Source organism: Alosa alosa, chromosome 14 (genome assembly GCF_017589495.1).
Source record: "Alosa alosa isolate M-15738 ecotype Scorff River chromosome 14, AALO_Geno_1.1, whole genome shotgun sequence".
NCBI classification, from domain to species: Eukaryota; Metazoa; Chordata; class Actinopteri; order Clupeiformes; family Clupeidae; genus Alosa; species Alosa alosa.
In genome coordinates, this window is record NC_063202.1 from 33,207,627 (window position 1) to 33,221,892 (window position 14,266).

Sequence of the window (14,266 nt, forward strand, 5' to 3'; positions counted from 1 at the left end):
AATCGAAATACCATTGAAATCATGTTGATCTTTAGTTAGAATTTCAACGTTGTTTTAATATTAATTGAGGGCGCAAAATGATGTACAATCATTGCAAGTGTGACGTTGATTCAAGGATTTAACGTTGACAGTAATATTGATTTAACGTAGCGTCCATGACTAATTGCTATCTGGGATGTAAATAGGCCATTTGTTTGAATTTGTTGCAAAAATGGATGAGATCAATTGCAATGATAAAGATGGGCAAACAATTCATATGTCGATATTCTGAAGTGAAATGGCGATGTAGGATTACAATACATTATAATATAAACAAGTACCTGTATTGGCCCAAATATAACTCAACCCACCTTTTGTTTTAAAAAATGTATTTCTTAAGAAATACTGCTAATTTGATGTTCAATCATTTTTATTCATAATCATTTATAAATGTGCACTGTCACTTTTAAAGAAGCCCTATGCAGGTCTGGTTATTCATTCGCTGTTTCTGGGTTTTCGCCTGATTTGGTCTCGCATTTTTCATGACATAGCTCCCCCTGCAGCTTCGGTAGCAAGTGACTGCTACGCTAAACCCCCACTAGCTAGTGAGCTAGCCATCAAGAAACCAAGCTAAACACATACAGGGCTCACAATAAAACGGTCGAGCAAACACATTGTTCAAGAGACTATCAAACCACATTACAAAAAAAACAAGTTCACCCAAGGGTAGGCTACTTACAATTTCAACAGCAATAAAGCCAAGTCGGAGTCCGTTTTGCAGTCTTCTTAGAAACTACTGTACAATCTGACTACATTTTCGAGGCGCGATTGGATACTTCCACTGAGTCACATCCGGATGTGTTCGGACCGCGAACAGAAAGTTGCATATTCGTTTTTTCCGCGGAGAAGCACTAGGGGGAGACGAAGCACCCACCAAACGACCCAAAAAGTGTTGTAGAACCATCACAACGACTCTCAACCTGCATAATTAAGGTAATTTTTGCTAAAATTGTTGCATAGGACTTATTTAAGAGCATTGTGTCTACGCGTTCTCATAATCTTTTGCCAGCTCCATTCAAATTAACCTATGGCTAGTGCTGTGCCTATGGCTGTGCCTGCTCACAGTTTAAAAATGGTCACTAGTGGGAACTACTGTTGCCTTTATAATTTCTTTTTAAAAGTTTCTAATATTAAAAAGGAGATATCAATTATAAGCAGTGTGCAGTAACGATAACGACAACGTCGTCTAGGAAAAAAATAACCAGCAGCCTATGATAACATAATTTTAAATTATGGATTAAATTGCGTGGTGGGCCGGATCCAGCCCACGGGTCATAGTTTGCCCATCTCTGGCCTAGACTAAACCGCATCTCTCTACATTACATCTCATGTAATAACTTCCTCATGGATGCACATACCTTCTTAGGAGATGCAAGGGTATCTGTTGTGGATGGTAAAGGAATGCTTCTCAGGAGGTTGAACATGCCCTTGATCTTCTGTTCAGAGACTTTAACATGCAGTAGTGGCAATTCACCCAATAACTTGAACCTGCAATGGATAAACAAACAAAATATTAATACTAATTTACAAAAAATACATACAACAAATCTGATCGTGATAGATTGATATGTAACAACCTGCCACGTCTCCCCTATATGCATTCAACAGTGGTGCATTGCTGCAATTGAATTAGGTGCAGAAAGCAGACATTTGTATTCTGGTGAAATATAATACTACATGTAAATAAGCAAGCTAATGATTTTGGTGTAATGAAAATCTATAAGGTCACAAGGCAATTAAATTACGCAATTGCATAAATAAATGTGAAATGACATGTTCAAGGGCCCAAATTTGACATGCAAAGCACAGAACTAATTATATGACTGCGCAAAATGTCTTTGCCGACTTAAAGGCTCCCTGAAGAGTTTTTTTTTTTACCTTAAAATAATCATTTCGATGGCACATAAATATGGGGATAGAATAGTGAGCAATAGTGAGGAAATAAGTTTGTCCGACTGCGTAGCGTTTTCCCGTTGTTTTCCCCACTTCTAACCTGGATTCTGGTTATTACTTACAGTTAATCCAGTGTCAGTTTCCATGTCATTGATCCTGCTAAAGTCATAGACCACTTGACTTGACTGAACTGAACTCCATTAGAAGTAGGGAAAACAGTGGGAAAACACTCGCTACGCAGTCAGAAAAACATATCTGCCTGAGTTACTAACTGACATTTTGCAGAACACTGCCATCTACTGGTTGTCCAGGGGAGGGTGAATTTGTGTGCAAATTCAGGGTATGTTTGTGGATCGCTGCGCGATAAGAATGTCTCAAAATTATGTCATCCACAAATCCACAAATGCAGAATCCAACACTTCCCACACACAAAGCCAAACATATTTATTTGCAAATGTCAAATAATTGAATTAATATATATTATTTGATTGTTATATTATTATCTTATTTGCATTTTCATTTATGTTGATATTGTACAGCACTTTGTAACTTTGTTTTGAAAAGTGCTATATAAACTAGAAATGCAATTCCAAGGAATTACCAGTGCATGAAAATGCTAAAGTTGTGATGTAAAATATCATGTATAGTTAAATCAGATAATTCAGAGATGGTTACTACGGTGATGCTAGGATAGACATGGTGGTTGCATAGCTTAATAAAAGTTGATAGTTTAAAAGTAGACTGTTTAAAAGCTGAATGTAGATAGTTTAAAAGTTGTTGATAGACAGCTAGTTTAATAGATAGTTTAATGATAGTTTAAAAGTAGACCGTTTAAAAGTTGAAGGTAAATAGTTTAAAAGTTGTTGACAGACTGGAAGTTGAATGAATGTTGATATTCAAATAGTTTAATGGCTGTGTATAGGTAGATATTTGACGATAACTGAAAGTTGGAATGGCTCTAATGTTTGCTAGCAGTGCTAAGATTTTTAACTATGCTAACCATGCTACTTAGCTAATGTTTTAAAGTAGTGCTAGCAATGCTAACCTGCTAACCATGCTACTTAGCTAACATTTTTTAGCAGTTTAATGAATGTTGATATTCAAATAGTTTAATGGCTGTGTATAGGTAGATATTTGACGATAACTGAAAGTTGGAATGGCTCTAATGTTTGCTAGCAGTGCTAAGATTTTTAACTATGCTAACCATGCTACTTAGCTAATGTTTTAAAGTAGTGCTAGCAATGCTAACCTGCTAACCATGCTACTTAGCTAACATTTTTTAGCAGTTTAATGAATGTTGATATTCAAATAGTTTAATGGCTGTGTATAGGTAGATATTTGACGATAACTGAAAGTTGGAATGGCTCTAATGTTTGCTAGCAGTTATGCTAAGATTTGTAATTCTGCTAACCATGCTTTACTTAGCTAAGGTTTTATAGTAGTTGCTTAATGCTTAACATGCTAACCATAATACTTAGCTAACTTAACTAACATTTTCTAGCAGTTTTTCTTAAACATGCTAACTATCTTTAAGAATGCTTAACATGCTAACTATATTCACCATGTGACTTAGTTAACCAAGCTTATCATTTTTAGTAGTTATGCTAACTAGCATGCTAACTATGTTAACCATGTTACTTAGCTAACTTAGCTAATCATTTTTAGTAGTTATGCTAACTATGCTAACTAGCATGCTAACATCTTAGCATGCTAACTATGCTAACCATGTTACTTAGCTAACCTAGCTAATCATTTTTAGTAGTTATGCTAACAAGCATGCTAACATGCTAGCATGTTAACTATGCTAACCATGTTATTTAGCTAACCTAGCTAATCATTTTTAGCAGTTTTGCTAAAAATGCTAACTAGCCTGCTAACCAAGTGACTTAGCTAACCTAGCTAATCATTTTTAGCAGTTTTGCTAAAAATGCTAACAATGCTAACATGCTAACTTTGCTAACCATGCTAACTAGTTACAGTGGGTAGGAGTCATAGTTGATGAAAAGTGTTGACAGTTGATGACAAGTTAAAAGTTGTTGATAGACAGCTAGTGAATGTATATAGTTTAAAAGTTGAATGTAGATAGTTTAAAAGTTGTTGATAGACAGCTAGTTTAATAGATAGATAGATAGTTTAATGATAGTTTAAAAGTAGACCGTTTAAAAGTTGAATGTAAAAAGTTTAGTAGTTTAATGGGTTACATTGTTTAACAGTGGATTATTGTAGTGAGGACTTTTATTTTGAAACAGTTTGGGCAGAGGAAACAGTTGAATAGGATGTGTAGTCTTAATTGACCCAGATTGTATGCTTAAAGCCTGAGGCTGCAGAGGTGGCCTGAACACCTGCCATAGGATTCTAATTGCTTAACGGCCGTATTATGATGTCACAATCGGCAATGTTAAGTCTATGGGGATTTTTAAAAAGTTTTTCTTTAATAGTTTAAAAAGTATAAAAGTTTCAAAGTTGAAAAGACATAGCAGCTTGGTCTGTTTGAATACCTACGTTACAAAGTTTGAATGAAGTTTCTAAGTTAAACTGTTCAAGAGAAATAGCGTACGGAAAAAGTGGTAAGCGGAATAAGAAGAAGAAGAAGTTGTTGAAGTTGCCTAGGAAGAACAGTACAGTGCATTTTCATGCACTGTAACTACTCAAAATGTCCCCATTGACTTAACATTGGGCCTTTATGACATCACAGCAATTAGAATCCTATGGCAGGTGTTCAGGCCACCTAACATTGGGCCTTTATGACATCACAGCAATTAGAATCCTATGGCAGGTGTTCAGGCCACCTGGATCAACTGCCAGTCTCAGGCTTTAAGCATACAAACTGGCCCTATTAAGACTACACATCCTGTTCAACTGCTTCCTCTGCCAAAAACTGTTTCAAAATAAAAGTCCTCACTACAATATTTCACTGTTAAACAATTTAACCCTTTAAACTACTGAACTTTTTAACTGTTCAGCCATTGTAACTGTTACTTGTCATCAACTATGAGTCCTACCCACTGTAGCTAGTTAGCATAGTTAGCATTGCTAACATTGTTAGCATTTTTAACAAAACGGCTAAAAACGATTAGCTAAGTAACATGGTTAACATAGTTAGCATGCTAGCATGTTAGCATGCTAGTTAGCATTTTTAACAAAACTGCTAAAAATGATTAGCTAAGTTAGCTAAGTCACATGGTTAGCATAGTTAGCATTTTAACATTGTTAACATGCTAGTTAGCATAGTAACTTGGTTAGCATTATTATCTTTGTTAACATAGTTAACATAACTGCTAGCGAACATTAGAGCCATTCCAAGTGTCAGTTATCGTCAACTATCTACCTAAATAATTTAACCATTTAAACTATCCACTTATTTAACTGTTCAGTCATTCCAACTATATTAAACCTCACTACAATATTTCACTGTTAAACAATTTAACCCTTTAAACTACTGAACTTTTTAACTGTTCAGCCATTGTAACTGTTACTTGTCATCAACTATGAGTCCTACCCACTGTAGCTAGTTAGCATAGTTAGCAATGCTAACATTGTTAGCATTTTTATCAAAACTGCTAAAAATGATTAGCTAAGTAACATGGTTAGCATAGTTAGCATGCTAGTTAGCATAGTTAGCATAACTGCTAAAATGATTAGCTAGGTTAACTAACATAGTTAACATGCCTACTAAAAATGATTAGCTAAGTTAGCTAAGTCACATAGTAAGCATACTTAACATGTTAGCATGCTAGTTAACATAGTTAGCGTACCTACTAAAAATGATTAGGTAGGTTAGCTAAGTCACATGGTTAACATAGATAACATGTTAGCATTGCTAACATGCTAGTTAGCATAACTACTAAAAATGAAAACATTAGCTAAGTTAACTAAGTTAAGTAACTTGGTTAACATTATTATCTTTGATAACATAGTTAGCATAACTGCTAACAAACATTAGAGCCATTCCAACTGTCAGTTATCATCAATTATCTACCTAAATAATTTAACCATTTAAATTATCCACCTATTTAACCGTTCAATCATTCCAACTATATTAAACCTTATCTACCAAGCAAATCATTTAACTATATAAACTATCCACCTATTTAACTGTTCAGTCATTCCAACTATATTAAACCTCATCTACCTAGCAACCAATATAGTTTGTTTTTACTCTGTATGATATTTTACATCATATTTTTGGCATTTTCATGCACTGTATTTCCTTCAGGAAATGCTTTTCTAGTTATTATTATTATTATTATTATTATATATTTCCAAATACACATACAGTATATTTGCATTATATTATACATATATTAGCATTTTGTCCCTCATCCACCTTATCTTTAAAAACTACACTGCAAAAACTGCTTATCTAACAAAATCTAACCAAGTGTTATTAATCTTATATCAAGATAAAAAAAAAAACTAGTTGGTATTGTTTTCAGTATAAAGAGACTTACCTAGAGCTTTTTTGTGAAATCATTTGACTTAATTTAAAAGAAATTTGACTTATTTTAAGACATCTCATCTTGAAAACAAGCAAATTTGTCTGCCAGTGCGTTAAGCAAATTTGTCCTAAAAAACAAGCAAATTTGTCTGCCAGTGCGTTGAGCAAATTTGTCTTGATAAGACTCCTTAAAATAAGTTAAAGTCTTCTTAAATTAAGTCAAAATGAATCTTTGAGAGGGCGCTAGGTAAGTCTTTTCATACTAAAAACAATACCAAATAGATTTTTTAATCTTAATATAAGATCAATAACACTTGGTTAGAATTCATTTTTTGCAGTGTAGAGTTACAGCATGAACCACATTTAACTAAAAAGAGACACAGTTAGAATCATAGTAATGATAAAATGCACGACCTTGGCATCCTGGTATCTTGGTCCACCATGCACTTGCTGAGCTGGAGGGTGAAATCCATGGGCTGCAATATGTGCTGGGGGGAGGAACCTGTCTGATGGGAAGCCTTCCAGTTTTTGCCTGTGTCAGGGTATATACAGAAATCCTGAAGTGAAATTCAATACCTTTTAATACCTTTTTTAATACCTTCTTAAAAAATTAAAACCTTAACACCACAGTGATTTTCATCGGCTAAACCTTTCTTAGCCAAATTTGAAGGAGTTATTTTAATATATTGCTCGGGGGTATGAAATTAATTGATTTTGAATTTCAGTTCATACCCATCTGACCCTATTCGTATAGACCTCTGAAGTTCGCCTACAAAAAAAGCTGTCATCTTTGCCCATATAAGGAGTTCCGGGTACTTGTGTTTTTTCATATGGGAAGATAGCATGGAGATTTTGAATAATCACACCTGTTAAACTCTCCCGGTGAAGGAGCCTGAAAGGCAGACATTTTGCCCTATACACTTTTGTCATCTAACTTTTAGTGGGTTTTGTGATCTTTGGTACGTTAAGATGGGGAACTTTGATATTTTCTACATGGGAGCTAACTTGCAGTGCAACTTCCAATAAGTAGTTAGCTTCGGTCATCTCCAGGATCTCCTTATATGGACAAAGATGGCAGCTTTGGGTCCTTTTTGGAGATTTGACTGAAAGAGAAACAAAAATCAACTTGTACACTGCAAAAACTGCTTATCTAACAAAATCTAACCAAGTGTTATTAATCTTATATCAAGATAAAAAAAAAACTAGTTGGTATTGTTTTTAGTATAAAGAGACTTACTTAGCGCTTTTTTGTGAAATCATTTGACTTAATTTAAAAAAAATTGACTTATTTTAAGACATCTCATCTTGAAAACAAGCAAATTTGTCTGCCAGTGCATTAAGCAAATTTGTCCTAAAAACAAGCAAATTTGTCTGCCAGTGCGTTGAGCAAATTTGTCTTGATAAGACTCCTTAAAATAAGTTAAAGTCTTCTTAAATTAAGTCAAAATGATCTTTTGAGAGGGCGCTAGGTAAGTCTTTTCATACTAAAAACAATACCAAATAGATTTTTTAATCTTAATATAAGATCAATAACACTTGGTTAGAATTCATTATTTGCAGTGTAGAGAGCTGTGAGTGTTACATACCTCCAGTGCAAAACAATAACTGAACATTGCGCAGCTCTAGTGAATATTTTTCATAAGCCTGGTCCATTACTTCTTCCAGAGATGAGCAGGATAATAACTGCTGAGATTCCTGATCCACAGTTGTTAACTATAAATGCAAATACAAAAACAAATTGGTTATGTATAAATTCCATCAAATTGCACCCAAATATATTGCTTAATGCAAAAATGGAGAAATTACTTAATTAACTTGGATAACTTGGAAATCAATCAAATCACAATACACATTCACAGGGTTTTATCTCTTCAAACTCCTAAAATTAAATCTGAATTTGGTAAATTTGCTTTTACATTTTTTGCATCTAATAAATGTAACAAATTGCAAGAATTATTAAAATTAGATAGGTTTGTGTCACTAGACCAATTCAAGGATATGATTGATGATATGGCTGTTGTACAATGTTCTTGCTTTGCTAATATTTAGACCTTTTATATTGTGATAGTTCTGTTATCCGAAGTCCTCTTCTACTTTATAGTGGATGGAATCCACTATCTTGAAATCTCCTGGCTTCTTCTTATTATTATAACCTTTTCTTTTTACCTTTTCAAGAATGAATGTGACTCTAACCGCTTAACATACAGACATATTGAAATAACCGTTGTGTAGGTCTGGAGTGGGGTAAGAGAGTTATTATTTCAGCCTTTTTTTTTTTAAAGTTTATACTTTTTAAAGAAATAGGGGATTAAAAATGTTAAAAAGCTAATTTTTCCCCCATAGACTTGAATGACTTTGATGTCATAATGGCCTAAAGCCAGCTGTGCTCGTTAAGCTCCTAGAGTAGTTCCCGGGCTAATCAGAACACTGGCACAGGTGTCACCTGTCTCAACTTCTAATGCATACAATCTGGTGCTCCCTAAAACTACACATCCCGTAATTAACTTGTGCGCATGCACAGTAGCGTTCTCCTTGCGTCATTGATTCCTACAGGCACTGCTGTCATGCATCCTCTTGAAGAAAGTTTACGTTCTTGTTGTCTGGTTCGTCCAACAAACAACGACGAAATGGACGTTTTCCTACCACACCCAATGTAAGTTACAATTAATTTGTGTTTTTTATTCGAATGGAGTGTGTGAAGTCTGTTTAAAACGACTCGGCTAATCAAGTAAGCAAGCAAGTTGGCGTTAGCTTCAAACTTGTAGCTTAGCAACATACTTGTAGATGCTACGTCTAGAGAGGACGTTAAGTTTAACTCTAGCTAGTTTGATAATACTGGTATTACGCCGAGTAAGTTCATTACTTGATTAAGCGATAACCGAGGATTCAGTAGGTAAGTTATATTACGTTAGCTAGACCTCGGAAATGTTTCTAGGTTTGCGGTTGTGTGCAGTGGAGGTGGTAGCTAAGCACTTCACACTCAAATTGTCAGCCAGACACCTTTCGTAGCGATAGCTGGCCTGACGAGGGAAATGGCAAACAATCAATGGCTGAAACTTAGCCTTCGTTTTGAACTACGTTTGTATGAGAGGTAGGTTGTGGCGTAAAATTACTTGATTGTAGGCTTAGCTGTTAGTTTGTTGTTCAGTTGAACATATTTATCTAACAACTGTCTTTCCCCCTCCTTCTATTTCTGTTAGGTGCCGCTTCACTCTGCTACTGGAGGATCAGGCTGACTGCAACTGCTATGGATGGCAGAAAAGCACAGCACACGTGAATTTCTAGATGAAGAGTGAATAAATGCACTTGCTTAACTGATAACAAGTTGTCAATGGTTATTAATGCAAGCTTGCTTGTGTAGCCTAAACCAGACATACCTAGGCCTAGCCAAATTTATCCTGGCTGTAGATTGGTTGTAATTTCAACATTGTTTCAATATATATTCATTTTAGTGGAAATTTTAACGTTGACAAAGTAATGTTGATTTTAACAGATTCAAGGACTAATTGATATCTGGGTGCAGAATGAGCAGTCATCAACACCAACTGAAAGCCCCGTTTTGCAGGTAGCCTTTTGCATTGCATACAATTAGGCTTTCTCTGAACTACATTTTCCAAAGGCCAGCTTTCGTGCTTGTGTCACAACTTCAGAACGTCTTGACGCACATGCTTCAAATTTGGTGTGAGCATTTGTATGGACTTAATGATGAAGTCAAATGTCAAGGTCAAACCCACCTTGAGTGTGAAATCTCAAGAATGCCTGACACACAAGATTTTTTGGTACAAGGGTTTGTATGAGCTCAAAGATTGAGTGATTCAATGCTTTTTTTTCTTCAGGAATCTCCCCACCAACATTAACCCAGCAGCTTTCCATCCACTATTGTAATTCCTCTGGCATTACATTTCTAGTTTTATTATTATTCTTCTAACCAAAATTTCTGTGTCCAATTCAGATTCAACCAGTTTAACATAGAAACTTCGTTCAAACTCTGTAATGTAGGTCTGAAAAGGACACTTGAGCAATGTATTTCACTTTTACTTTTTGAGATATTAACAAAAAACAAGCTTATTTTTCCCCATAGATTTGGGCTAATTAAATTGATTGCACCTGTATCAACTGCTTTCTGCTCAACTAAGCTACCTCTCTCTGTGTCTCTCCATTATATAAGGCACATTCCATCCAACTTTCTATCCATTCATCCTCTTCAAACCATTCACTCATCCACCCATTAAACTATCTATCAACATCCATTAAACAAGCTGCCTATCAACATCCATTAAACTTTCTGTCTATCAATATCCATTACACTATCTACTTTCAACTTTTAAACTATATACTCTGTCTCAGGCTTTAAGCATACAATCTGGCTCTCTTAAGACTACAGATCCTGTTCAACTATTTCCTCTGCCCATAATTTAATCATATTAAATAATTTAACTATTTAAACTACTCAACTATTTAACTGTTCAGCCATTTCAACTGTCAGTTGGCATCTCACCAACTGTTTCCTCTGCCCACAACTGTTTCCAAATAAAAGTTTGTTTATTATTTGTTTTTTGTGAATTATTATTATTATTATTATTATTATTATTATTATTTGCCTTTTGTATCTTTTTATTGTTCTTGTTTTGTTATTTTGATTATTGTTGTTGTATGTTTTGTAACTCAGGGCATTGCTGTATAAGAGCTTGATGCTCAGTCAATTTCTCCCTGAATAAAAAATGGTTGATGATGATGATGATGATGATGATGATACAGTTGGATATACAGTTACAGAGGTCAACGAACCACACACAAATCATATTATACTTTTATGGGATCTTGCAACCAATTTAATGTACTCATTTTACAGGTGTTGATGAGACCATTATCACTGTATGTTCTCTTTCCTCACCTGCAAACTACCAAAGTCAAGTATCATCAAGTCAGATTCAGCATAATTGAAGCCAGAAAATGGCAACAGAAAATAAGAGGGCTTCAAGTTGATTCTCAGGTCTAGAACTTTCCGTGTCTGTATGATGTGAGACAGACCTGAATGGATCAAAAGACAACACTGAGACATACCATATAATATACTGCAATACATACGTACAGAATGAAACATTTAGAAATTCACCAATTTCACTCATTCTCTTCTCTTAGCAGAGAGTTAGCGATGGTTCTTTAATGCTTCAAGATACTTTAAACATCTGATATGAGGAATCATAGGCTTCTTAATTAATCATTAGATAAGCAGTTTTTGCAGTGTAGATAATTCTTGTTCATGTTCATCAAACATTCATGTTATGTGAATATGAATGACAATGTGTGTGTGTGTGTGTGTGAGTTGAAGTCACATTTACCAGTTGCAGTTTTCTCTTTTATCTCCTCCAGTTTCATGAGTGTTGCAGAGGTAATGACCTCCAAGTCAACTCCTTTTGTTGGCTTAAAAAACTCTACCAAGGTGTTGATTGTAACCTGGAATATCAGCAAAACAAGGAAAATCTTAGGCCTCTAAGGATTTTTAAAACAATAGTCAGTATAATTGTCATAATAAAAAAAAAAAAAAAAAATAATAATAATAAGCTTTATTTGAATTGCACCTTTCATACACGGAATGTTATTCAAAGTGCTTTACATTTGGAGCATTTAACGCAATAGTAGAGAAAGAATGATAATAATACAAAAAACAAACAAAACAATAATAACAACACATACAATAAAACTAATGCAGTGAAAATGGGAAGAACCTGTAAATGGCAGCAGTAGAATGTAAAACAATGTGAAGAAATAGGCTACAAGATAAAAGTGAGTTAACTAAAAGCTCTCATATTCAGGTATGTTTTCAGGTCTTCTTTAAAGATGTTGACTGAATTTGACTGTTTGATGTACATAGGCTGGGTGTTCCATAGCTTTGGTGCATAATGAATAAAAACAGCTTCTCCGCTTTGCTTGTGGAGCACTTTGGTCACAATCAAAATATTAACATTGTGGTTAATACGATTATATATATCGAAAACTCATGAAAACGCACAATCTGGACATTTTATCATAACTCGGTTGCCGCTTTGGGTCGAATCAGTGACGCATGCACGTCAGCTGAAAACCAGGCCATTTTCGTGGGTCTATCACTAGGTGGCAGTCTCGCCAGGTCTCGCTGATCACTTCCCGGAGAGTTTACAGGCAACACTTCATATTTCATGAAAGACGATATATCTCCATTTCTAGAAAAAAACAGCGATTTTGATGAAAACTAGCCACTGTTTAGCTTGGGATTTCTCAGGAACAGAGGCGTGTAGAAATACACGGTTTGCACCCACCGAGAGCTTAAAGTCTCACCTTTTAAACGAGCCATTGTATGTGTTCATAGCTATAACACAGAATATGCTGTGGCTGTACAAAAATCATCAACAATGGTCTAGATTGCTGGCACTCTAGGACAAAGCTTCCGAAAACAGCTTGGCATTCAATGAGTTAAAACACGCATATTGACCATTAATTAGCTGCTTACTAACATGTTTAGTAACATACTAGCCACTTGTTAGTCATTATAAGTCACTAATTACTTTATTCTGCAAGACCTTATTCTACCCTTACTAGACTCTTAATTAACAATTTCTCCTATGTAAGCTCCTAATTACCCCTTATTCATAGTTATTAAATACGTTGTTGCATATGAATTATGACCTAATTATAACACGGCTCTTCAGAGTGCTGCAGAATGCTCCATTCACTTGGAATGGGCCTTCTTTCTCAAAATTCGCAATAACAGACCATTGCTAAGTATAACAGACCACTGTCAAGGAAAATGGGCTGTGTGCTTCTAATTTACGTCTTTCATATTACTGTGCAAGGACTGGAACTTCATTTAAAAGTGAAAGCAGAAGGTTGATCAGCTGTGTTTTAAAGAATGTTTGATTCAAGTTCAGCGTGTGCTGTTGCGAACTATTTGTTTCTAACCAAAACGCAACGATGAAACGGTAACAAACAGACTATAGCCTAGGCTATGTAGGCTAAAGAGTCACATCGTGGGGAGTTTATTGTTTCGTTTTGGCAAGTAGCCGTGTAATAAGCGGGATAATGTATAGAACGCCGGTCATTATTGGGAAAAGAAGTCCCTTCAGGGCTTGTCGGGGTCCGGTTAGCCCTGTCGGGACTTATTTCCCCAATAATGGCCGACGTTCTATACTTGATATAAGATAAATAAGACTTGGTTAGATTTTATTAGATAAATAGTTTTTGCAGTGTAGTAAAAATGATGTATTCTTGTAGAACTAGCCAGGCAGCCAAGTTAACACAAGACAAGATAGCACAAGTTTATCAAACAAGAACTTCAAAGATTTCCATACATATATTTATTATGTATTTCAAGTTGATACTGAAACAACTTTCGAAAAGGCCCATAAGGCTTAATGAAGGAGAATTTTGAACTTGTGTTAACTTGGCTATGTGCTAATTGCAGTAGTTGTATACAACATTTATAGTTCACACATATTAGTTTATACAGTTAAACACAAAATCATTCATACCCCTGGCAAATATAGATTTAATGTTGATTTTCTCTTGACCAATTTGTGTGTTCTGACTGAAAATTACATTGTCACATGCCAAAAGGTGTGGTAAGATAATGTGGTAAAAACATGTAATCAAAAAAGTTTTCCTTTTTAAATTTTTTATGAAAAATGGAATGTCCACAATTATTAATACCCTTTTTAAGCTACCAAGCCTCTTCATGTCTCCACTATGATTCTGGACCTCAACTTTTTAGCAGCAATCCAGGTTTTGAGGCAGGAAAAGTTTTTTGCCATCACTCTGGCCTTGTGCTCCTTTTTTGACGGATTTAGGTCTGTACTATGGTTGAGCCAAAATTGATTGATATTCTACTTTGTTAACCATTTCTTGTCTAGTTTGTATTTG

The 14,266-nt window shown here is 35.0% G+C and overlaps 1 protein-coding gene across 1 annotated transcript in view; it reads right to left on the bottom strand.

Annotated features, from left to right (window-relative positions):
* Nucleotides 1-14,266, bottom strand: part of vps13c (vacuolar protein sorting 13 homolog C) — a 382,259-nt gene that overhangs the window by 252,161 nt on the left and 115,832 nt on the right. The window contains 5 exon segments of the mRNA XM_048262721.1: nt 1,398-1,527; nt 6,785-6,902; nt 7,957-8,083; nt 11,265-11,401; nt 11,713-11,827. Coding sequence (XP_048118678.1) covers nt 1,398-1,527; nt 6,785-6,902; nt 7,957-8,083; nt 11,265-11,401; nt 11,713-11,827 — 627 coding nt within the window.